Source organism: Oreochromis niloticus, linkage group LG14 (genome assembly GCF_001858045.2).
Source record: "Oreochromis niloticus isolate F11D_XX linkage group LG14, O_niloticus_UMD_NMBU, whole genome shotgun sequence".
Classification (NCBI taxonomy): Eukaryota; Metazoa; Chordata; class Actinopteri; order Cichliformes; family Cichlidae; genus Oreochromis; species Oreochromis niloticus.
This window is the reverse complement of record NC_031979.2, coordinates 10,450,486-10,476,865: the sequence shown is the minus strand read 5'-3', so window position 1 is coordinate 10,476,865 and position 26,380 is coordinate 10,450,486. Positions and strand designations below refer to the sequence as shown.

At 40.7% G+C, this 26,380-nt stretch overlaps 1 protein-coding gene and 1 long non-coding RNA gene across 3 annotated transcripts in view; one reads left to right on the top strand and one right to left on the bottom strand.

Moving 5' to 3' along the window:
• igsf11 (immunoglobulin superfamily member 11) overlaps nt 1–26,380 on the top strand; it is a 112,538-nt gene that overhangs the window by 33,328 nt on the left and 52,830 nt on the right. Inside the window, exon 2 of the mRNA XM_005454335.4 lies at nt 732–761. Within this exon, the coding sequence (XP_005454392.1) occupies nt 732–761 (30 nt within the window). The remainder of the gene's footprint in view (nt 1–731; nt 762–26,380) is intronic.
• LOC112842171 (uncharacterized) lies at nt 16,299–23,261 on the bottom strand. Of its 2 annotated transcripts, none has more exons than XR_003213860.1 (3): nt 23,098–23,261; nt 16,635–16,771; nt 16,299–16,481 (listed from the first exon to the last, which is right to left on the bottom strand). It is a non-coding gene; the product is annotated as an uncharacterized LOC112842171 (long non-coding RNA). The 2 variants fall into 2 exon arrangements; XR_003213861.1 differs by having other exon boundaries at nt 16,671–16,771.

The following is a 26,380-nucleotide window of genomic DNA, read 5'->3' as shown; positions in this document are numbered from 1 at the left end:
TAACAGTCCTTTTAACGAAAATCAATGATCAATGAAATCAATACCTGTTCAATGTGATGACGAACTTGGTAACGATGATATTAGCGGTCTGTCAAGTGCAATTGTGCTCACCTTCAATTTCCAGTTGGAATTGAAGAGCAGCTCATCATCTTCAGTTGAGAAGATGATGCAAAAAACTAATTTCTGATTTGTGGTTTGATTGCCAGCATGTTCTCAGTTCTTTGGAAAGGAAGTTCATTTAAACGTGTGTGTTGCAGCAGGGAACACGTGACATTGCGTTTATCACATGCGAATGATGACTTTTTTTGTTTGGGTAGATATGCATCCATGCTCAATAATTACTTTATGCATACTGTTGGGGAAGGATTTAATTAACTGCCCCCCCATGTCAGGGTAGATAATTAGCCAATAACACACATGCACAAACACACACCTTCTCTCTTATGCACACATAGATTAAGTCACAATATTTGAGACTTGAATGCATTGGCTTACTTGCTGCCACAGGAACCTAAAGTCTTGAGTAGCAGTTGCAGGGATATCAAGAAAAGATGCAAGAAGCAACCGAGCATGGTGCAGGTTCTGTCTGCCTGCAGAGAGATGCTAATGTTGATTTCTCTGTTTCATCAGTGTGGTGGTGCACTGTGTGATTGGCTCAGCTACACTAATGCTCACTCACAAAACACAACAGTAATTATGCCTTCTTTATTGTCTTTTCTCTCTCTCCGCAGGTTCAAGGTTTGATCTACACACAGGAAAAGGTAAAAAAAAAAAGCTCAACTTATTTCCAGATCTCTGTCTTTGCTCTTTTATTCCCTTCCTGCACACAGGGGGAGACAGGATGATTAGCAAGCATTAGTCTGTATCTGTATTTGTGTGTTTTCAGGTTGTGTATGTGTGTGGATGGATATAACCGCATTATTTGGGAGATTTGTGGACTAGTTTGCCTTTGTTTTCACTGCACACACACCCCACACACACGACACGCACATGCACGCACATAGCTCAGCAGGCTGTTGTCCTAATCACGGTGAACATAAAATGTGGATTAGTGGCGGTCTTATGGTATCAGTCATAATCACACACAAACACGTTCTGAAATGCTCCAGCACATAGGCACCTGAAAGCAGCGCATGTTTTAGGTCTTCACGTCATTGCCGTTCACCCGTTTCAGTTTCTAAATATAATTCTGTTAAGTTTCTTGAAAGGCCCGATTCTGTGACACTCAACAGGACATTTCTCCCAAGTGATTTCACTAAACGCGTGAGCATAACTGAACATCAGCATTTTATCTGTCCTCAGAGTCATTGTGTTGTTTATGATGACAAATATAGCCGTTTTTTTGGATTTTGCTATCCAGGCAGTATTTGATCATTATTGTGATGGTGCACCTACAGCTCTTTTTGGTCTATTTCTGGCAGATGGAGTCTGTAACGGTTTATGTCTGTGGCCTTCCCTCTGTAGATCACAGAGTATTTTAGTCCAGAATAATCCCCACCATCTGCTATCTCCTCTACTACATTTTAGCGCTCAGTATCTCTCTGTCTATCCGTCACTCTTTCCTATTGCTTTTCTTCTTTTTGTTTTTTCTTTCAGCATTTGTCTATGATCCCTCCCAGCTTTAAAAAAAATGTCATGACCCTGTTTCTCTCACATTCAGCCTTTCAGTCTCAGCCATGTCCCATTCTTTCTCATGGGTTTTAATTTTCTAGCTTACTGGTTTTGAGTTTTCCAGTTAGGTATTTTTATATTATAGCTCTATATTTTGTATTTGTTGTCGTTCAGGCTTTTGTTATTATGTGGTTAAGTCAGTGTTCGTCATCACTAGCTGGTTCCTTCTCTTGTGTCTAGGTTCCTGTGTTAGTAATTGGTGTCTCTCTGTGAAGTCAGTCTTGTCTTCATGTAAATTTGTCTGCCTGTCATGTCTCTGTGTTGTCTATCATGTCTGTTTATGAATGTCAAGTTTGCTTTCGCTCTCTCGTGCACTCTCTGCCTCTCTCTCTCTCTCGTCCCTTGCTCTTTAGCTTTCTCTCTCTGTCTTTCAGCTCTGTCTGCCATGTGTGTGCTTTTGTCTTCCCACATGAAGTTGTGTGTCTTCATGAATGTTTCTCTCCAGTCCCTGTGTCAAGCCCACATGTCTAAGTGTGCTACTTCCTGTTTTACTTTGATAGTCTCCTGCCTCGCCTGTATCATGTTCAGTTTTGCTTCCATAGTCTCGATTTAAAGTTAACCTCGATTTGTGTCAGTTTGTTCCCACCTGTGGCCTGTTCCCTTGGTCTCCTGTGTGTATATATTGTGTGAGTTTGTGTGCCACCCTTCTAGCTGTGCGCTCTGAATGTCTCTGTTTCTTGAGCCGAGTAGTTCCCGCTTCCAGTTGAAGCTGAGTTTTTTGTATCTTGAGTTTTTGAGAGAGTTCAGCTTCAAAGCTGTTTTGGCCTTAACTTTGTGATTTTTGGAGTCCTGTGTTTGAGTCCTAACCTGCCTGCCACACAGCTGATTAAAACATTCTTTTTTCTGTGCATACTGTTTTTCTTCACTTGTTTCTCATGCTTCCTGTTAGCATAGCTTTACAACTGTCTTGTTCTTTCTGGATGTGTCCACACTCCTTTGCTTTCCCTTATTTATCCCTGTCTCTGCCCACACACATGCCCAGTCCGTCCATGCTACACAGGCAGTTAAATCTTAATCTGGGCTTGCATGAAAAAACGCATCCTGTAGTTTGTAGCTGAAAAGTCCTAAAAATCCACTGTATTAGAAATGTAAAAAAGAACTACATTTATTTCTTCATTATGTTTGTTGGTGGCTGTAAGTCAGGAGGTTAAGTGGGTTGGGAAGGTCGGTGGTTCAATCCCTGGCTACTTTTGTCTACATGCCAAATATCCTTGGGCAAGATATTAACCCAGAGTTGCTCTACGATGCATCCATCAGAGGGTGAATGTGTGTGAATGTTAGATAGAAAGCACTTAAACATAGAAAAAGCACTTCTATGACTGGGTGTGAATAGGTGAATGAAGTATGTTCTATTAAATTCTTTGAGTGCTCTGGGAGAGTAGAAAAGTACCGTAAAAGAATCAGTCTATTCCCCATTTATTCCAGAAAAACATCTCTGAAGGTTACAATCATCATTTGTATATCCATTGAAATTATTTAGGAAGGCTTTTCCTAACTTCTTCATAACTACGTGCCCATGTTCCCTTTAAGCCAACTTTTTCTTCTTTTGTTCTCTGTCCCTGGCCTGGTTCTGTAAAAAGAAAAGGAAAAAATAACAAAATTTAAAATTATCACTGAATTAAAATTGAAATTCTCAAATCTGTTAGAGTGCCTGAATCTACTCCACAGTATGAGAGTGGACGGCACTCAAAGCAAGCAAGCAAAGTTCTGCTACAACAATGATTATAGCAGGGTATTTTTATTCAGTAAATATGACCTCATTTCCTGCTTATTATGGGACATAACAGTGAACTTAGTCATTCAATAATACAGTAGGCTATATGAAACAGTGTTATTTATATATGTCTCTGTTAAAAGGTGCATATGGGTGTTCAGGTAGCAAATTAAAATGTTATCCTCTTAATTCCTTATATGAATACATCTTAAATCAAAGTCTTGATGCATGCTCAATCATCCAGGTAAGTAAATTCTGTTCATGTGGACGTAGCATTTTCAGTGGGAGAAAATGCTACGTCCAGATGAACAGAATCAACCTTTTCAGATCTTACATCAAAGCTCTCTTACAATGGTGCCAATGGTGCAGTTTAATATGTACACAAACACTTAAACATTACCAATACAAGAGAAAATATTTTTATTTAATACAATATTGCCCACAGGTTATGATTCAGTGTCCTCAATTATGATGTGGTTCCACATTTTTTGGCATTAGCCTAGCTGCCAATATTCAGTTCTGTTGAGTAGTCTATTGAGCGGCAGTCACACAAGTCACCAACCCCCTGGCAACCACTGATGGCTGTTGCCAGGTGAGATCGCTTGCAAAGAGAGTTCTGAACCAAAAAACCAGCCTTGTGATTGCTTTGGTTGCTAGCGGACTACTGCAGAGTTGCTTGTGGCAAACTGGAACTTGAGTTTGTCTGTCTTCAAAGAGAAAGTAGTCCCTTTTGCAACTGTAGGGCACAACGTTTTGGTGAATGTTCTCTGTTTACAGTTACAATCGCTTTCTTCAGTTTCACTGCTGCTTGGCGAGTAGTTTGTAGACAAGTTGGCATCTTGCATGAAAACCCCTGGAGACAGCAGTAACCGGCTAGTGATCAAAGCAATCGCACAGAGGTTTTCAGTCCAGCACCACACACAGTAGGGACTACTAGCAACTGGCAGTAACCTCCAGCAACCACTTGCCAACCAGTGGCCTGAGGTTACCAGGGGGTCACTGACCATTCTCTAGGCCTGTGTGAATTTCTTAATTACTACCAACAACCTCCAGTTCACTAGCTGGGCCCACGTCCTCATTTTAGGTTTGACAGTTTGCAGAACAGTTTGCAGAACTGGGGGGAACCTATATAGATGACAACCGGAAGGAGCGTGTTTGGAGGCGTGGTCCCACTCCTGAAATTCTGATACATAATCTCCAATAACCACTCCCCAAATTGGTTGGAGAATACACATTTGGTTGTCAGATAATTCCTCAACAGTTTCTATACTTGTGTGACTGGGGCCTAAAATAGCATAAACAAACACGTTGGGATTGTACTGTCCACTTTTACTTTAACCTTAAGCAAAGAAAAGCAAGTTTAACATAACTTAATTAATGAAAAAGCAGTTTTGGTCAACCTCCAAAAACTGCAGAGTACTGCAGAGCAAAGCGGTGGATCCAATTTTGAATCAGACGGAGCAGGTTGGTGACACTGCTGTGTTTACAGCCAGAGCTGCGACTATATTAAGGAAATCCCCTCATGTCGATGACAAACAGATGCAGTAACTGCTGGAAACTAAGCATTTAAAGCAGATTGACCAGATTATAACAATCAAGCAGAGACTGTGGCGATATCTTTGAACACTCCAACAATACAGACACCCTCTACCATACCTGAGACACAGATCAGACAGTGTAAACGTGTTCGTTGAATTAAACATGAGGGATATTAGGTGTTTTAAGGTTAGAAAAAGAGACCTCACTGAAACCACAATGGTAAAAAAAAAGAATTACTCACTTGAAAAATCTAATTTGAAATGTGGAAGACTCTGGTCTTCCTCTACAAGCACCACTAACATGCCCAGGGAAACGACACTTGACTCTCAGCTACTCCACTTCCATTGTTCTGTGGCAAATGGTACATGACTACTGTAGAAATCCTCAAGTGTGTACAACTGCATCCCTTTTCCCTCTCTGCTCCCTTCTCCCCGACTGAGGCTCTAAGTGAGACTGAGCTCTTTGTCAAATTATACAGCTGAGAACATGACAACAACATTTCACTTAGCACACCGACATGAGCGTTTGTGACACTCAGGATCTCTACAGAGAGAAATTCAGTGTGCTGTAATGCAAAGAGCAGAGTACACGGTTTAGGCTCCTTGATATATTCGCATAATAGTGTGCTGCATGTGTCTCGCAAACAGCAGCGATTACAACGGAGGCAACCGAAATACACACAGGTATGACATCAGCATTGGTGACTTGGTTGTCAGCCATGTACAGCACATCTCTGTACCAGCACACAGCTGGATTAACAATGCCTTGAATGGATTAGTGGGAGTTTGTGTGTGTGTGTGCGTGTGTGTTTGTGTGTGTGAAAGTGAGAGAGTCAGACAGAGACTGAATGATAAAACATGATGGTGACTCCTGTGTCAAGTGGGTATTTGACAAAGCCGGATACCTTAAACAGATACTGATAATACCCCGAGATCATCGTATTTTGGCTCGACTGTTAATGACATCACCAAACCATGCTCTCCACTTGTACACGCAAACTCACACACACACACACACACACGCACGAACGTCGTGCAAATCATATCTTCGTCATCTGACCTAAATCCATTAGTACTAGGAGTCACAACCTCTTCCTCCCATTCCTCTCCCTCAATTTCCTGCTCTCCTGCTTCATCCTCTCTCATTTTTCCCCCTTTGTGGCCCTTTACCTGGTCGAACAGCCGAATTGGACATACAGGTGTTTTACAGCTTAGTGGACACTTCAGTCTTCATGCTACTCAGACTGACACATTTATCAATTTTTACCATTCTGCAGTGATAAGATTCAGGCACAGAGCTTAATGTGTGATGGTAAATATAACTCTCTTGAATATATTTGTCTTTTAAAGCATATGAAAAACCGTTTGTGTGTATGTGTGTGTGCTTGCATATGGGTGTACATGACAGGATTGCCAGCTGGGCCATTTATGCTAAACTGCAAGTGTCTCTGCTGCTGTAAATTGCTTTGGATTGCTGTTAATAGCTACTTTTGCCATTTGCCTGTGAGACCAATATTAAAATCTGCCATGATGTCATTCTTCTGTTGCCCTTTCATCCTCACTGCTGCAATATGTTTCTTGGATTACTGGATTTGAACATCGCATAGTGCTCTAAGAATGTCAGTAATGAATATAAGGCGTGCAAGCTGCTTGACTATTCAAAACGCTCCTAATTGAAATGCTGAAAAGACGGCTCTGGCTAATCAGCTTAGAGATGTAGTCCACAGCTGACAGATAATAAAGAGGATCTTGGTGCTGAAGAGTCTATTACCACCGCTGTAATGAGAGTTCATATAATATCAGTCGAGGACAATGGAAGAACGGGGAAGTTGGGAGCGAGTGGGAGGCTGGGAGAAGTACAGGATTGCGGGAAGAATGAAGAGGTGGGTCCCATTGTTCAAATTTAAAAGATGTAACTTAGGAGATATGATCGGGGATCTCAAACTGAGTGTGGGCACGTGTCAGCACTAATGACCAAATATGAACTGAAGGAAAAGAAAATAACTTGCGAACCTCGTTTTTTTTTGCATGTGACAATGCGAAAAAAGGATAGTGAGGGTGAAGTTCTTAAATTTGACCCATTGTCTGTCAAAAGGCTAAAAGCCATGGCCTCCTGTTTACAGTTCGTTAAAAAAAACAAAACAACGGCAAAACACCAAATGGAACAACTTTTCTCCTTTTCTAGCCTTCAAACCTTTCTAAGCTTCTTAACCTTCAAAATAAAACAGGAAGTAACTGGAAAAAGGACAAAGAACGAACAACTCAGATCAACCAAAACACACAGAAGGAGCAGGCATGGAAAAGAAAATCTTTGAGCGGTGTCAGAGCAAAGCTGTAAGGATTACAACAGAAACCACAAATCCCACACAAAGACGATGCTAGTCGCTCAACAGCAGACAGCAAACAGGGTTTTATAAAAACATTTGGGCTCATTGTTTAGCTGCTTGTCCCACAACTTTATTGTTTGGTTCACTTTGAACTTTTTTTAGTACCTGGTCAAGACAAAATAATAGACAAGACAATTTGTTGGTGAGCATTGGGCAGCACTGAGCAGCTAAAAAAAGTCCCAGATGTTTCCCTCAGGAGTTTTGGACACTACTACAGCAGAGTTAAAGGCAGGTGATTATTGTTGTGTTTTAGCAGGTTGCCAAAAAAATGAATGCGACTGAAAAGAAATGTCAGCTTCCCAAGTGCTTCCAAAGAAGCGATGGGATTTTTTTTCCAATCTCACAGCTTTATATCTGGGCATAGCTAAATATAGACACCTTGAAATGCATGCTCACGATGTGTTTTATTTCTATTTGACTTACAAAATCACCTTACTGATACGAAAATTTGGCTGAATTCTGACCAATTGTAGAGTGGGGTCACATTAACAAGCCATTAAAATTTGTTTTGCATCCACCAAGGTCTTCAAGGTCAACATATAAAAAGTACCACATAAAGAGTTTAAAATATCGTATCCCATTTGAACTCTGACCCCAACAGATCAATCTGAAGGTCAAAGTGATAATTATTCTATGTAAATCAATTTAAAACTATTTCTTACTGCCATTGTTTGTATTGACAACATATAGGCATATACTATATAATATATGTGATGTATAACGGGATTCTAAATATAACATTACCGTGGGCCTCTGACTCTTATGGTTTGGATCCATAGCTTGTCACATTTGAGTTCCGACCTCACTTTTTATATTTTACATCTGCCTTTCTTTCACGTTGGCTCCAAAACACGTTATTTGAACCTTCTTGAATTCCATTTAAAAAGCACAAAGAAAACAACACGAATGAGTACAAAACAGGATACTACTCCGTTAAATGTAAATACTACCCAGAGGCTGTGCCTCCTTGGTGGAGGTTTGCTCTCTCGGAGTGCTTCTTGTTTTCCATTTATTTTCTTTGTTGTTTTTTTTCTTAAGATGGTTGCAGTATGTATTCTCAACAAGATCTCCGACGGACCTCCTATTGACATTTCTGGTCCAGTGTGGCTAACGTGAACTAATGTTATAGGTGGAACTCCATAGAAACTACTATAGGTTTCTTTAATCCCACAGCTATAACAACAAGAGGTTATGATGACAAAGAGTTTGAGAGTACAAGCTCCAGTAAGTAACTGTTTATAACTGCTGACTCTTCTGCACTGCACCTTGTTTCTGATCTGCTCTGTTCTGGGGATTTAGGGATACAAGTTGTCAATCATTCTCTCTCATAGATACTCTTTCTGCCCCTCTGACCTCTTCTTTCCACACGTACATGTAATCAAATTTTGTAAAGCCAGTGTTTATGAGACCGACAGAGGTCAGGGCTGCGCAGTATGAGTGGAACGACACGGCTATCTGTCCAAGCAAATCACTACTGTACCGAAAAAGAGCTGCTACCACAATGTGACTTGAAACTATAACCGAGTCACCCCCCCCACCCACCCCTACCTCTTACCTTCCAGACGCCACTTCTGAAGAATGTGTTTTGTAATCCTGTTAAAGTTGAAAGTTGAAACACATACCATTTTGAATTAACACTTCATGCCTATTAATTACTGAGAGGCCTGTGTGTGATCAGATGTCCACTTTAAACAAACCTGTCCTTGTCCCGTCTCATAGTTGGCATCACACAGTAGCTCCAAGTAACATTGTTGCCACATACTTTTGCCATCTTTGCCCTCAGCGTTCTGCAGCAGTAATGCACATTACCATTCAGAGGTACAATTTGCAGTTTTTAGACTGCATCTTGGGGTAAAAGGAAAAATAATGTGTTAAGTAGTGGGTTTTATACTTTTGTAGGTGCAAAGGTGGACACATTGCCCTCTCATCCTCAGAGGAAAGCACACGAGTCATCGTTGAGCATCTTGTATAAAGAGGAACAAAATGTCAGACTGTTTCTTTAAACTCGCCACAGAAATAAACTGTGGGTCGAGATATTTGGATGGATTAATATTAGTATTAGTATTACTAGTATTAGTATTTCCAATAATCAATGTGCGCCGTCTTTGCTCTGCCCTCCAGGGGGCCAGCTGCATACTTTCCTCTCTTCTTGTGTGAAGCGGGCAGATGCCAGCCACAGCACTGGGAGAAAGAGGGCACTGCTCATTAACGCCAGCAGCACAGAGATTAATCATCACACCTTTAAGTATCCGCGAACGGCAGGATATAAACTGTGAGTTGGGTTCAGAGGGTAGCGGCAATTTGATAGGAACTTAACGTTAAATAGGCCATGACAAAGTCAGTAAAACCATGTCTGTACCTTTGACAAGGTTACTGAATGCTGTGAATATTGTACTGTGTGCTGAAAGCTGAGTTGATACTTGGATGGGAAACCTGGAATCTTAAAGCACGCACTCTTTCTATTGCACAGACATCTTTTTCTATGAGGGAATTTGCACTCTTTAGTGAGGTTTGTTCTAATCAGGTGTTGCACTCCTATGTTGGGGCATGTTGCACATGCAAAGTGAGGGAGACACCCGAGGTCAAGCCCTAAGGTTCAGTCAGTGGCTAGTGTCAGGTGGCTAATTTAGAACGTGTTGTGTCAGAGAAATAGGAGCTGAGAGGAAACCCCTGATACATATCGAACACACACACACACGCACACACACACACACACACACACACACACACACACACACACACACACACACACACACACACACAGACTCGCCTCTCTGACTCACTGGCTAACTGAATGTTTACTGGCATTGAAAACTTCACAATTTGCCTCAGTGGAGCAATTGTAAGCAAATCATCATGTCATTGTAAGTAAATGAAGAAACAATATTTGAGAAAAGAGTTGAGAGCGAGGGGGCTCTGTTAGGACAGGCAGCAGATGGAGAGGAAATCTGGTGAGTTCGGAGATGTGTGTGTCGGGGGAGCTGCGAGGGAGTATCGGGGGTTGGGGTGGGGTGGGGTTAAAAGTTTTTTCTGGGATTGACAGAGGGAGTTAGGCAAGGAGCATAAAAAGAGGGAGAGAGGCAAGAGGAAGAGCAGCTGTCCTTAGATATCAGTCTCAGAGGGCTCAATCACGGGACATCTTTTTAACTTTCTTAACCTTGGCATTTGGACGTCAAGAGCAGCGCAAAGATATGAAGACAGCTTCCTAAAATAAAATAGTGGTGGAGAATGTCCTCCATCATCTGCCTTATTCTAAGTGAATACCTCAGTGAAGTATATGGATGTGAAATTCACACGCGAGATTAAGATTCTAAGTTTTAGAAATGCTGCTTGGTCTTGCGCTGCAGACACTTAGGGGGTTTCATATCCCAGGGGACCCATTAAAAACTGATTACTGTGTAATTTAAGAAATACAAAGCTGGCCAGAGGGAGATGAGCCCGTTTTTTATATTGATTGACCTTTTGGAAATGAGAAGGTTTTTGTGTGCCAGAAGCAGAGGCCTTGAGCCAGGAAAGCAATATGATCCATACTCCTACCACCTGGAGTGGTTGTCATAATCACGGGTGCCACGGTGAGGAATCGGCTGCAGTACGTATTGATTTCTGCTCTCGATTGTAGTTTTGGCACACAGGGTGAGGACTACATCACCACGCTGTAGCACTGTAGCCCCAGTGGGACACGTGGAAAAGACCTGTGGCCTGTTCATCTTCTGCTGACTCAGTGTTAGTGCTTTGGTTTCTTGTCCTTGCCAGCCTCCGTCTGGCTGTCTTTCAGCTTGTCCTAATATTGTGTTATATATGTGAGGAAGACTGATATCTAATGCGCACAAATAGCTCGCCGCCCCATCGATTATGAGGCTATTTGTTTTTGTGGTATGATTTAGGCCACGTTGTCGTGTTCATGCATTATGCAGAAAAATATTGCACTCTTCGCTGTGGGAGAAAAGCAATAAATGTCCTGCTATCATTCTGTTATTCTGGGAAAATTAAAGGACAGTTATGCAGTTGCTGGGCTCTTGCTGATGGAGAACATTGCTTTCTAGTTATTATTATTATTATTATTTTTAAATCTGGAGAGATGGCATGTTACAGTGTCATTATCAAAGCCAGATATATAGATGAAATATTCTGTTTTAAACCAAGCAGCACAACCCCCTTTTTGAATATCAATGAGAATAACTGAATATTGAGGTAAGGTCTTTTTTATGTACTCATCTGCTTGGCTGTCATAGCTGAACTCATCTCCTAAAGAAGAACTCATTACTCAGCATGGCAGCTTTCTTGTTTCGTTTTTTTTTAAGGTGAAGGCCACTGGAATAATATTTTATTTACACCTCTGTGAATTATTTAGTGGAAGTGTTTCTAGATGGAGCTAGCTAGCTAACTGTCTACTGTCTATGAATGCTTCAGTTAGTCTAATGATCCCGCTCTCTCCCTCATGTGCTGGTGTGTGCCTGCAGGCCACACCGTAGCTAGCTACTTATTAGTGTGAGGATTCTCTCTCAGCAAAAAGTTGCTGCTTTAGCTGGCACAGAGCAATGAGATTCGGCCTCCCAATCCTCTCGCCGATGTTCCAGATTTGTCTCCCCCAAGTGTGCGAATGCAGTGTATGTGCACCCGCATGCGTGAGCATGCACATGCACATCGGGCGCTTGTGTTTGCGCCTTTACCCTCGTGTGTCCTGCCGTCTTTCCATGCAAATCTGCTTCCTTCTTTCTTTTTTTGCAGAGTAATCCCTCCCTGCGTTTTCTTTAATCTTACCAACCCTTCCCCTGGTTCATTCTATCGCTGTTTGCTGCTGCCTTTTTATCCCACCTCATGTCTTTTTCTCACTCCCACCATCCCTTTGCTCCTGTTTTATCCACTCCTACATGTGTGCTTTGAAGTGACCACATGGTGAACCTTATCAAAAGGAGCTCCATAAGGGCCCCTCAGCTTTTTCCCAGGGGTGTTTTCTTGAGTGTTTTTGTGCGTGTGCATGTGCATGTGTGTATGTGCTTGTGAACAATATTCATCTCTTCTTGTCTCTGTATGTCTCTGTCAGGGAGTCTAACCTGTCAGGACTGACAGGACGTTCAAACAATATCCGCTTCAGATATGTGACTCTAGGCTACAGCAGTGTTGCAGATTGAGAGGAAATGAAGTTTTTTTGCAGTGTGGGATGGGAATCAGCGGAACTCTTTTGAAGCTAAACTGTTAGATGTATAGTTTCCCTTTTTACTTTCTCTCTTGTAGTTGGGAGAGTTGAACTATCCGAATTGGACTTGGGCCAGCTACAACTGGGTCTCCAAAAACAGCAGTCATCAGTCGCTCGGTGCAAGCGCCTTCTTTCCTCCAGCATGCACACTAACACACACACATACACACCGGCCCTCCTAATTCTCTTCTCTCCAAGCCTTCGAGATTCCCTTCTTAGTTCCTCTGATCTTCTGAACATCAATCCCTCATTCCTCAAAGCAAAAACGAGGGGAAGGGAGACGACAAAAATGAGATGACAGATTACCTGCTATATATAGAGCCAGTCCTATGCAGCTTCCCTTATTCATCTTCTCCCTGCGCCCTCAAGACATCGGATACACCTTTTGGGTTGTGACTGCCAATGCAAATAGACTCTCTCTCCCCATTTACAGAGCTCTTGAAATTCAATGGCCTGAGCAGCGTGATTTTCGTAAATGGTGCCGGACCTCGTGGTGAGAATTTGGTAGCAGGAGAATGAACACGCTGACAGATTCACATTCACTCCGACAGCTGGGATTGTTTCTGTAATGGCAAATCCCAGTTTTGAAATATATAAATGGAAAAAGAAATTATGGATTAGTGTTTAGTCAAATTTCCCTGCTGGGACAATAGTTGTGCTCGAGGATGTTTGCTAATCTTAGTGTCCATAGACTCTGTATCACGATTATATATGAATATAGAAAGAGTGGCCCACAGTGCTTTAGCTGCTGTTTAGTACTGTCCAATCATTCCTATAAACTGTCATGTGGCAGATTTACAATTTTCTGTGGGGAATATTGTAAAGTATGGATTATAACTACAGTGAAAGGTCGCAGATAATCTCACAGTCTTCCTTTTTGTTTCGTCATTCTCAGCTTTCTCTTTTGTGCTTTCTCTCCTATCTTCTATCCAGGATTCAGCCCCTGTTATTACACTGAATAGTATTGGAAAAAACTGCATTTGATCTTTTTCTTATTGCATCCATTCAAGCGTATTTTTTATTCCTTGGTGTTCACATGCTTGAACTACAAGCTTGGCTGGTTTTTAACTGTCCTAATCAGTTTTGACAGAGGTAGAGAAAAATCGGACAAACTTTATTAATGTAATGATTCAAGTTTCCGTTTTGTTAAATGTTGCCTTACATGAATCTTTAACGGTTACTGAGCATGTGTGGAGTTTTTTTTTTAAATATATCATCCGCTAAAAAGAAAAAAGTGTCTATGTGCTCAGCTCAAATAATTCACTGACGCATGCTTATTTGATATCCTAATTCATTGGTAGTGATTGTCTTAATGCGTAACTCCATTCAGTACTGGAAATTGAAGATTTTTTAGTTAATGCAGACTGACATATTAAAACATCCTTATTGTATAATAGCATTTTTTAGTATTTGATACACTTGATGTAAAAAAGTTGGCTTTATATTAAAAATGCAAACAAACAAATGGAAACAAATAGGTTTACCCAGAGGCTTCTTTGGGTTTTCTAAATGCAACCTTTATTTCAGTGAATACCAAAGACATTACAGTGTGACAGTAACCACTCACACATTTGCATACAAACCTCAATGTATATTCATTCATTTGAAAAATACACCCCATCTTTCCTGCACTCTGTCTTCGTCTTTCACACTTTCATCTTCTGTTGTCCTCATCACCATATCATCAGCATATTGCCGCGTTGTTCCTCTACTTCTGTCAGTGTAAACTATCACTCTTCCTTCACAACACCTTTACTTTAATCTTCACAGGAGAGAGGCGAGGAGCGGGAATGAGAGAAGGAAAGGGGTAAAGATGCAAAATCTCTCTTGGGATATCATTTATTTTATTGCTTATGTTTACATTGTACCAATAAGGTCTTGCTCTACATCAGTCAAACCTGTCTACCTTGTTAGGCATGAATAAAGATTATATTTCCAGTTGGACTGGAGCCTTCTCTCTTCTACTTCTCGTGTTTTTGCCAGTAGAATTTTTTTTGTTGCTTTTTTTAGTTTAAATGCAAAAATATGTGCCAGTAAGGGTGGGAAGAGACAAATTGGTGCCATGAAGCTATTCCTTTTCGTGCTGAGAGGAGAAGGAGAGCTCTGTTAGCCTAGCTGACATTCCACTTAATTTGATTCATTACTGCGTGGTGACGCTATTGTCGCCACATGCAGGGAACTGGGCCAGTTGTAGGGCTTTGAACTATCCTGATGGAGAATGGGTCAGCTAACACCATATGATAAAATATGAGTCAAACCGGAGTGGTGCAGCTTTTTCCAGGCCACAGACGGAATTGCAAATTGCCTTCACTAGAATATTTGTGAACAAATCGTAAAAGGAAATTGGGAAATGTTATCAGCGATTCAGTTCAACAAGAATGAAACCAATCAGGTTCATAAAAGTTGAACTCGGCCCACAGTAGAGAGTCGTGTTGTGATGTGCAGTTCATTGGTTTGGCAGTCAGATTTTATGTGGCGCCCCTTTAAAACAGCTTGGGTTGTATCTTGAAGCGTTACACTTTAAAGGACAGGTCTTATTTTATTGTTGAAAATGTGAAATAAATGCATTTTTAAAGGTTTTTTAAGGGCTAGTCATTTTCCAAAGCAGCTTTTTATGCGGCTGTTGCTTAGATAGAATTTGTTGGGAAGCATTTTCAGCGATGGATTCATACACGTGATGCCCTAGTCAAGTATTTCAGCTAGCAGAGCATTTAACCTTTTTTGTGTCTAAAGTAGACATATGAGCAATGAGATTTGGTTACACAGATAACGCTATTTTTGATAAATGGTTACGATGTGATACTAAAATTTCTTACATACTCTGAAGTAATTTGAAAACAGTTATGGGGACTTTTCAGATTTCTACTTTTACATGTCAGACAATATGTTCAATGGGAGATGTCAGAGCAGCACTGTGATATTACTGACATATGAATGGACTCAGATGGAGAGCAAAGCACAATCTGTCTGTGTGACTTGCTGTTGTACAGTATGACTCATGCAGTATGCATACAGTATGGATAACTGGCTGCTGAGTAGTTCTGGCTGATACAAGTTGTTCGCGCGTACTGTTTGTAGTTCATACATAAGGAGTGATTAATCATTCATGTAGATGTGAAATACTGTGTATATTGAGAAACACTCTTAGATGTAGTATAGATATGATGTGCTCAGAATGGTGTTTCTTTTAATATATAACAGGAAAAATAAAATCTATCCTCATTCTTACTGTAAATGTCCTGGAGACGCATGCTATTTTGTATGCTTTGCAAGCCTCTAGTTATTCAGTGAGCTGTAGGGAGTGGCTCCTTACTGGGAGCAACACATCACAGGGGTTCCCGTAGCCACAGATATGTGTGATTTTATCCATGTAAAATAAACATAACGTGGATCGTATTAGCATGCTGAACATGAAGCTGCTCTCGGCTCTTTCTGATATCAGAAAAAAACATGCATTTAAATGAGAAATTATTCCAATTGTTACCCTGAGCAGATGAAAATTATTACTGTCCTCATGGACTACTTACAGTACATGCAACAACAGTAATTGTTAATATCTATATATCTAGATTCTCTCTCTGCATTAATTCCTACTGACAAATGTCTTAAGGGGATCTATAAAGACCGGGGCTTTGGTTTTTCAAAGCAATTCATTTTCTACCATCAACATCTGAGAGACTTTGTTTTTCATTACTGATGCTTTTTTTCCTTAATGAATTCTACACAATGGGAAGCTCCTAGTCAAAAGACAGAGCATCAATTAAAACAAAAAGATATTTGCATTTGACCTCCAGCGGTTCTGCTCAAAAACTGAGTTGGGTAAAAATGTATCCAGTGTATCTATTTATTTTCAACCCTTCAAAACAAAACAACAACATCACTACCACTCGATGTGGTGGTGTTTTTCGTTGCATGATTCTTCAGGGTATCTTCAAGGCTTTTCAGTTTGGCATCGTCTGCTGCACATCTTCATCCTAATACACGGGAGTGTAGAATGAAAAGATCATTAGACGGAAAAGCTGCCCAGGGCCTCTGGATGGATCTAAAACCTACTTTAACTTGGAGAAAGATCATTTTGATTGGCGTGCAAAAACTATATTCATTCATCACGCCTCGCTTTCACACACCGCCACAAGTGATTTTAAACCAAGCCATCCACTAACTTCATCTCCCAAGCCCCAGCTTTCCTCTGCTATAAATCATCATCTAGCCACAGGCTGCTGGGCGCTGAGCAAGGTGACACTCCACCCTGCTACACCACCACCTGAAGTGGGAAGTAGAGGAGAGAGAGAGAGAGAAAGAGAAAAAAAAAGGGAGGGGAGGAGAAAAAGGGGGAGGGCCATAGGTTGAGAACAGGGGTGCAAGATACGGAGCAAGAGAGAGAAAGAGAGAGCGAGTATCTTGCTAGGCTGTCGCAGTGGGAGAGAAATCTTTGATGTCAACTCTATTAGTGTTTGGCGTGTACAGACACAGCTCAGACTTGAGTGAAACCCACGGTGCTTCAGAGTACCTCCAAAAAGTCAATCCTGGCTGGTAATTCAGACACCATACCGCTTAGAAATGTGCCGTTACTAGGCTGCTTAGAGTGCAGTGCAAAACATTAGACACATAGAGATTTAGATTCTTAGTCATCACGCAGTGCCATTCGAAAAGGCATCTCGCTGATCCTAAATTAACTCTTCAGCATGGCATTCATGAAGAACTGTCTTCAGTGACAAGATGAGTTCTGCAACAGATGGTACGTCTGTCACCGAGAACTCATCCCAACCTACTACCACTCATACCTGCCAAGTGCCTGGAAAAACTGTGTAGAAGTGAAACTAACAGGATTTATATGAAAGGTGGTCCCACCAAAACCTACTACATTATACAGCTTTATAGCTTTTATAGCATTGAAAGTGTCCTCACGTAAGTTTTAGTGCTTTAACATTTTCAACATGAAGAGCAAATATTCCATCTTAACTCAATTAATCGATGCGTGTGAGTTTTCGTTTCCAGGGTTTTTAACAGGCTGTGAAACACTGTGATATTTTTTATAGTCAGTCTATATTTGCAAAGTTACTAGAAATAGTTTGAAAACATAGTTTTGGTGAGTTTAGATGAGACAAGTGATGATTCATGTCTGTATACCAACGTTAGCTTGCAATTAGTTTAGCTTAGACTAAACTTTTTTTGTATAGCACATTAAAACACATTTAAAATAGCTTTCCAGTTAAGGAAAAGCTATTAGGGTTGGGGATTTAATTAAAAAATGATTCAAAATCTTGCCCTCATAGTGAAACAGGAGCACCATCAGGGCAAGATTTGTATCTGCGACTGAATTGTGGTCCAGTCACCACCACATACAGAATGAAGACTTTGGAAAAGTGCCAGAAGTCTGGCAAAAACTGAATGATGAGATTAATGTTGAACTGTTGATTTTTTTCTGATCTACTTCATGTTTTACATTTGAATGAGAATGAAAAGGTGAGAAAACACACTTTCATAGGTGGAGTGTCTGTGTGTATAACCTACTGTATTGGCACTCAAGCAATGTGATGAGCACATCAGTTACACAGGAGGCCGTGGGTTTAACTGTGAGCCACTGGAGCGTGAAGACTGCACTGTATGTGCTTGTGTGCGTTGTGTCTGCGCAGGCTTATCCTTTTACTGCAGCACGTCTTCGATTAGATTATGGGTTTATAAATGAGGAGGTTTATTCTTCAAGACATTCACTTATGAGTAGCAGCTCTTTATTTGTCTCTACCACAACAGTGCCACTGATTTATACTGCCTTCATTAATTAGCTCTTAAATGTAACGGGCTCATCCAAGTGGGAACAGGAGGTTATGGCAGCAGCAGAAAAGTGAGTTTGCTCACCTAACCTCAACCGCAGTGGATCTTATTTCATGCAAAATGGTAAAGACAGAAAATCAAATCTAATTATAGCAATCATCAACTGAGGCTCATTGATCCATGTGTGTTTGGAGTCGGGAAAGCACTGCTGCCACCATGTTCGGTAATCAGTCTGGCCTCGATTGCTTGCGTCACATTCAAACGCAGATGTAGCCATGTTTTATGTCGCCACTGAAATGAAGCAGGCAGGCTGGGTATAATGGTATGAGATTGACCCAGCATGCACACCGAAAGAGGGTCAATACCACCACAGTTTTATTTCCCAGTTTATGAAAGAGAAGCAGAGTTGAAGGGAAGTTAGCTATTTGTCAGCCCTCAATGGTAACGATGCCGCCCTTACAGTGTAATGAGAGGCACAGCGGGGCGGAGAATGGAGAGGCAACGCGGGTTGCTCCTCCAGTTGCTTGTTTCATATACAGTGATAATGGCTGGTGGATGCCGCAGGACTGAGGGGTGTCAGCAATTTTGTAATATTTATAGTCTCCATAGCTAGATCAACAAGATTGTCAATATGTTTTCTTCTTACAAATAACAGAAGAGGCCACTTACTCAGTAGATATAGACAGGTATGGATTACATGGAGTTCCCACAAACACAAAAGGACCATAATAGGAGCACCCTTTATTACAGATTCTACTCCTCAATATGTTAAAGGGTTGTTGCTTACTTACTTTCTTAAATCAATTTACTTAAAGTTGGAGACTCAGTGAAATAGTATTACTATTATTTTTTTAATTTTAACTATGCGATAACTCTTGCAACGTTAGCTGGGCAGTTTTTTAATTTTAGCCATATTAATGGCTGAAGCTGGTGCTGTGATTAGTTCCCTGAGGGGGGAGGAATTAAAGTAGCTCCTCTGAGGAAGTTCAACCACAAAGCTTCTGTAGTTCAAATGCAAATGCCTCTGTGCTGATTGCTAAGTTTCTTTTTTTTTTCTTCCTTTTTTTTGATCAAGGGGGGAAAGAAAGAGAGCCACGGCCCTCCTCCCCACCGCAGCACCTCTCTGACACAGACTAACACAGACACACAGACAGCATGTGAGCAATGATTTCCTCATGTCAGCTACAGATGGCTTGAGCCATCCTACATTAATGGAGACGCTGGGAGAGGAAAAAGCAAAAAGAAAAAAGAAAAAAGTTTCACACGAAATAAAATGACACAAAACTCCAGATTTTAGTTGATTGTTGTTCTTCTATAAACACATAATGAAAAGTGCTGGACGGGGTTAATTTACGTCAAAATGTGTGTGTATGAATGTGTCCGCTGGTACGAATAGTACTGGAGATCGACGTGAATGCAGGGGTGTGTTGTGCTTGATTGCCTGCCTGCTCTGCATCACCTCATGCACCAATTTGTTCTCACACATCACTTAACAGTGACTAGTGGAATTACTACCAAGTCCTTATTTGCCCTCCACTGTAACTGACTAGGTAATAAAACACAAAATAGGTCCAGGGCTGCATTACACGCTTTCCATAGCACGTTTTCACACTCACAGAACCTCAGTTAGATGCAAAAAGAGAGCTTTGCTGCGGTGTGGCCATGCTACCTAACACACACGCACACATACACCCAAAGACATAAACACACGCAGTTGTCTCTCTGGCTTCAGGCAGTTCTTCTGCTTGGTTTGCAGTGCTTGTCCTCTTGTTGGCGAAATGGCTCTGGGTAACCTCTCTAGTTCACACTATCATAGTATCACTTAACTGTCCCTCTGGTTAGACTGGCATCCTCTATTGTTCAGTTGTAAGACTGCTTGAATTTGGCTCATTGTAACCTTATTTGGACTAAATAACAATTACTTACTCGACACATACAGCTTTACAGATCTGTTTCCAGTACGTGAACACACTGGATGATTATTCTCACATTTACTTTTGTTTTTTTCACCAAGTGGATCACACTTACTTTATAACTGTGAACCGCTCAGGCTAATAACGAGTATTTTTTAATATCTAATAAAAGGCCCGATGATGAAGCTTAATAATTTCCGCAGAGTCTGCATCTCGGGGTTGTGCTGAATATTCTCGGGTTCATATTGAATCCATATATCCTGAGCGCAGGCATAATACCCAGTGGTAGAATTAGAAGTTCACACTTAAGCTGCAAGTTGTCATCACTTTGTATGCTCGTGGTTTTAGTCCCAAAGCTATCAGATGCTGGAGTCTATTTGTAGCCGGGCCCTTACTGGGCTCCCATCACAGCAGAGTTGGAAAGTGCATTGCAGGAAGTAAAACAGTGAAAGCTGAAGCGTACTGTAAATTATTATAAAGAACCAACTTCAAAGGGTAGGTCTCACATGTTAGATTGCCAATGGAGTGAAATAGGTTGAGAGAAATCATTTCAGCTTGTTCATGGATGTTACTGTTGTTATTTTTGTTCTCTTTTTTGCCTGTAGCCTGGAGAGCTGTAGCAGGGACTTCAAACCCACTGTATGCAGTATACAGTATTTCATGGGTTGGTGGAAGCAGAGTGGGTTGTGGGCTTCTTGTCTTCAGTAATTTGTGAACTAATCAGGCATGTCCGTAATAGAGTTTTAAATTTAGAAGAGGTCTTCTCCTGAATATTTAAGATCTGTTTTGCACAATTTTACTTTGGCAAAACATAGTACCACAACATAGTACCTGGAATGGTGTGTGAAAACTTAGTCTTTGTGAGATTTTCTTGCTTTACATTTTCACGTCTATTACAAAATGAAACCTCTGGAAAATATACAGTGTTATGCTGCTGAAGTTAGAACAAGGGGACTAATCTCACTGACCAGCTTTGAATGGTTGTTTGGTTCTGATAAAACATGAACAAAGAGCTCTTGTTTAGTTGTTCCGGCTCTTTGTTGGAGTCTTTCCTCTGAGTTTGCAGCGTCAGGGTGAGCAGCAGAATGTATGAATTAAGGCAAGGCACAAAACAGCACAACTGCCATTAATTACAATGAAACATGATCGATGAGGATCTAAGGCAGAGAACACCGTGTACATTTCTTTCCTTCAGACAGGCGAGCTGTGACACAGAGTCAGAGTTTAACACTTATAGTTTCAATAGCAATTTGTTTCCCAGCAGCTGTGAAAAAGCTCCGGTCGAGTCCAGAGCTCGATCACAGCTATCAGGATATAATATAAAAGACTTTTTCCTGAAGTTAAATGATTATTTTTTTACTGTAATGTCGAGTTTTTAACGTCAGAGATTTTTCCATTTCAGGCTCTCACAGCAGGCTTTTTGCAGGAGTGACATTTTTGTAGCAATAGTTGTGTTCCCATAACTACATGAAGGCAGGAATGTGATCTGTTTCCTTATTAAAGAAACCAGGAATATTCATCTGTAGGTGAAGCAAAGCTAAATTTATTTCACCTTAACCTGTAATTTCACATGACTTTTCAGTCTTATCAGATACACAGTTAGCGTAATAGTACAGTATGGTTAATGATTTGTTTGGGTTATTATTGTGTTATATTACTTAAATGATGGAACGTTTCTTTCTTCATCCAGATTATTATTAAGTTGAATTGATATTAGAAATGTATTAAAATTAGTGTTAAAACATATCAACACACTTTATTTGTTTATCATCAACATTTTCTTTTCTCTTGACTGTATTTGACATTTTGGTATTGAGGTTATTGAAATATACTAGAAAGAAATTAAATTGATTTACTGGAAAAAGCTAAAATTTTAATTGTATTACTGACTACATTTTGAATCAGGGTAGTAATAATGAAGTGCCCCTCAGGGACATCTACTCTGGCAGGCTCCAGTGGAAAGTCAGTGGTATAGTCCACAAGCCCTCTCACACTGGACACTCTCACCCCTCCCATCTGGAAAAGACTACAGGTCACTCATGTCAACAACGAACAGTCTCAATAACAGCTTCTACCCACAGTCTTCCCCTCACCTCCTCATTGAAGCACTGATGATCCAGCCCCACTTTTAGCTGTACAAAGTAGGTCTCTATACACTCCACTGACTGATTTTTCACTATATTTTATATATATATGTTTGTCTCCATATTTCTCCATTGTTTACATATATATTGTGGCGCTAAATTGAAGAGCTTCTAAACTATTTTTCATTGTGCAACAGTGACAATACAAATGATCTTGTCCAACCTTAAATGTGTAGGACTATGTATTTACCACTTGAACCCAGACTCTTCCTAATGTTCATAGAACCACAAGTAAAAGCTGGGGTATACATTTTAAAGCCTCAGTATTTAGCATTTTGGCTAGTGCAATGCTGTTTTTCAAGGGCTTTTTTTGTTTGTTTGTTTTTTAACCAGGAATGACCATATCTTACCAACCATACTCAAGAGGTTTGATTGGTCTGCTACCAAGGCTAGTTTGGATTGCAAACTGAATTGACATGTCTGCAAATTAATGCTAAGAAACAGACTAGAAAAACGTGACGCACAGAATTCTTAGATTAAAAAAGTTATCGGCACATCAAGTAATTATCATCAAACATGCTCTAAATGCACCACAAACACTGTCAAGTGGTTCAGTGTGGTCTATGTAGCTCAGTTAGAGCCTAGCAGACAGCTAGCACAGCCACTGTCAGCACACCTGTAACGAAACAGCACATCTGTAAGATCAAACTGTAAACCTTAATGCACTGTAACCAGTTGAGTTATAAACAAATAAATATAAAAACATGAGCTCAGGATTCACCTACTTTTTCATTTATCCCCTGCCATAATGTACTTACATAATATTGTGCAATCATAAAAAAATGAGAAGTCCCGATGAATGTCGTGGCTGTCAGCTGACGGTGACTCTTCCTGGTGACATGGTGGTCATGGTGGTTTTTCCCCTTTCCTGCTGGATGTCCTGTGGCCAGTGTGGCTTTACAGGTTGTAACCTAACCCAGCTGTTCACTGGCTCTGTGGTCGTCCACATGTGTGTGTGTGTGTGTGTGTGCAGACCTGGCTGGGCAGCCTTCTGCTCTGTCCTTCTCTCGTGCAGTGTGATGTTGAGCCCATGGTGGGTTTTCTGCCTCATTGACCCATTCCCATCACACCTGACCACTTCTCTGCAGCCACCTCATGTCTTACCTACGTGGGCAGGGCAATATGGTCAGAATTATTTATCACGATATATATGAGAAAATTTGCGATAACGATATAAATGACGATATACTTGATACGAGACAAAATACTTTACAACTCCACAACTTTATTAGCGCAAAAAACCCCATCAATTTATTTTCACTTAAGCAAGCAGCTGTTTTTTATGTGCATTAAAGCTATATAAAAATTTAACAGTGCAAATGCAAATTCCTTGCTAACAGTTTAACCAAAAGGCATTTCCGATGTATAATATCCACAAAAGTGAAAAAGAAGTGCTTTGCAACATGAAACTGCAGTGTGCCAAATAAACAAGTCAAATACATATTTATCATAAGATGCACAGGATTATAAGGCGCATTAAGCGAAACAAAACAGTCAGATAAGTCTAACTTTACTCAACTCCTTATTCTTGCTTCTTCCACTTCTGTAACATTGATTCATTAATGCTGAATTCTCTCGCAGATGCTCTATTCCCATGGATTATAAGGTGCACTGTTGATTTGTGAGAAAATTAAAGGCTTTTAAGAGCTCCTTATAGTCCGAGAAATACGGTAATAACAACGGCCCGCTTGCATTTTCTACAAAAAAATGTGCTTTGGTGTGTATCTGACAGACAAAAAGCAAACCAGTTCCACATCACTGAAGTTGCGCCATTTTTACAAACCAATTCTGGTTCATCTGTTTCATTCAATGATCCGCTTTTGCCCTTCTCATTCTCCGGCCGCCATGTGCGTATGAAAACAAACGCACTGAGCATGTGCGTTTTATTGTATTCTATCGCGATATTTCATTTTCTTATCATTGCCTAACATTGTACCGGTATTACCGTGAACGGTATAATATGGCCCAGCCCTATTACCTTCCACCCACTGACTCCTCAAAACAATGACAATGACATTGAGTGTTTATCCATTCTGTTTTTATCCTGCTTCCTTTCATACTTGTCCTCTCTCCAGTGGAAGACCTTTGTAAAAGGTATATATATGTGTGTGTGAGTGTAATATAAAGCTGAGCATGTGAGTTAAGAGATATTTTTAAGTGAAAGCTGTGTTAAGAGCTAGGGGCATGGAGTTTGAAAAATGTGGGATTTACCAGACAGAAAAAATAATGCTATTGAGTTGCAACTGAGTTGCATCATGGGAAGTGTTGAATCCAGAGGTTTTGAGATCCCGACCTATGAAAAAATACATTTCAGGGTATCTTGACTTCTGCTACTTCAATTTTGAACCTTCCCTTTTAAATCTGTACCATGCAAGGGTCTACAATTTCTGGAAATTTAGTGCAAAATTTTTCTGAAGTACTTTACAGAAGAAATAGTGTTACCTTGCTGAACGATACGTAACCTCAAATTTGGATTCTGCTCAGAAGTGTTAATGTAGTCTTCAAGATTTTAGGGGATTCCCTTCAGTGTTTTTCTAACAAACTTGCTAGACATGCGCTATCCCAGCACTGTCCCACACTGTGTCTGGAACCATAAATCAGTTTGTTTATGTCTTATGAGTGAAGTTTTACAGTTCCAGGTCAGAAATGTAGATAACCCAGTGCCAGGATTTTGATTGGTTAATGAATAAAAAAAGAGAAGATCAACAACAAGTCAAAAAAGATGTGTTGCTGGGTGAAATTACACAATTACATATCCTGAGAGGTATGAAAGATAGACATACTGAATGTCATAAATAAGCTCTACTTGACATTTAGCTGAAGGGTTTCACATCGCAGCTTAATCAGGATTTCATCCCTACTTTACATGTCTTCGCCGGTCACCGGGGTGTAATCGACCATACATTTTCTCATGGCATCCAGTCTTATCACCTATCAGCACCTCACATCTAACTTAATGATTTCTTCCAAGACACCTCAAGATGACGGCGCTATTTTTACACCGCAGCAGCTGTGGTGTGTTTGAATGGTGGAGGAGCGGGTGTCAGTGGTTATTTTGAGCATTTAAACTCCAGGTCAGGATATGTAAAACAACTTTGCGGTGTGCTGCACTTGTGTGCGTGTGTGTGTGTGTGTGTGTTTGCAAGAGAGAGATTTAGGAGAAAGAAAAAAGGAAGAAGGCGAGAGACGCTCCTTTGACCCCAAGGGAAAGTGAAAAGGAGATTAAGTTGCCGGTGCCACTAAGTGAGGTGGCTATTCCAAGAAGCGGTGTACAGTTTCATCTTTGTCACGTCTAAATGCCAACCTCGAGCTTGCTCTGTCTGTCTTTCAAAGACGCTGAGCTAATTCAGAACTGCCTTCCAGACGCCTCTGCATACCACTGGATTCATGTGTCGAGAAGTCTCGTTCTGCATCATAACAGAGGTGCGGAAGGACGAAGAATGTGAGTGCTTGTTGTAAGATGGAGCGATACACAGATATCGCCTACCAGGAAATTGCACTTGTGGCTACCATTAGATGTCAAGGTGATCTCTGCTCCTAATTTGGATGTGTATTATGATCGCTATATTATACCTAGCTGCTCTGGTGGTCCAGCTGTAATTAGCTTCTAATAGCATAAACCATGCCTCTTACCTCATATCGCTGAGGATTGAATGTACCACAGGGCCAAACAGTACTTCTCTTATCTTTCTCAGCTAATCTCACCCTTTAATGGCCATTTTCAGTGGCATACCAGTACTTTGAGACATCCTTCATGATTCAGTAATTGCATTCCTTAAGGCTTTCCTTTTTTCTGTGAAGGCAGTGTTCATAAAACATACTGTACATAATCAAATGAAACCAAACACAATTTAGGGACCTCCCATTTTTCAGTAATGATGTAAATGTGCTCCGTAAATGTCATTTAATATGCAAAACAAAAACACTAGAGGACACGTTCCTCGTGAGCGTGCCTAACGAGCTGGAGGAACTAACGGGCCAAAATAATTAGTCTTCACTAGCGATCGCCGTGCTCATTTATCAGCTTAGAGTAAAGCGTGA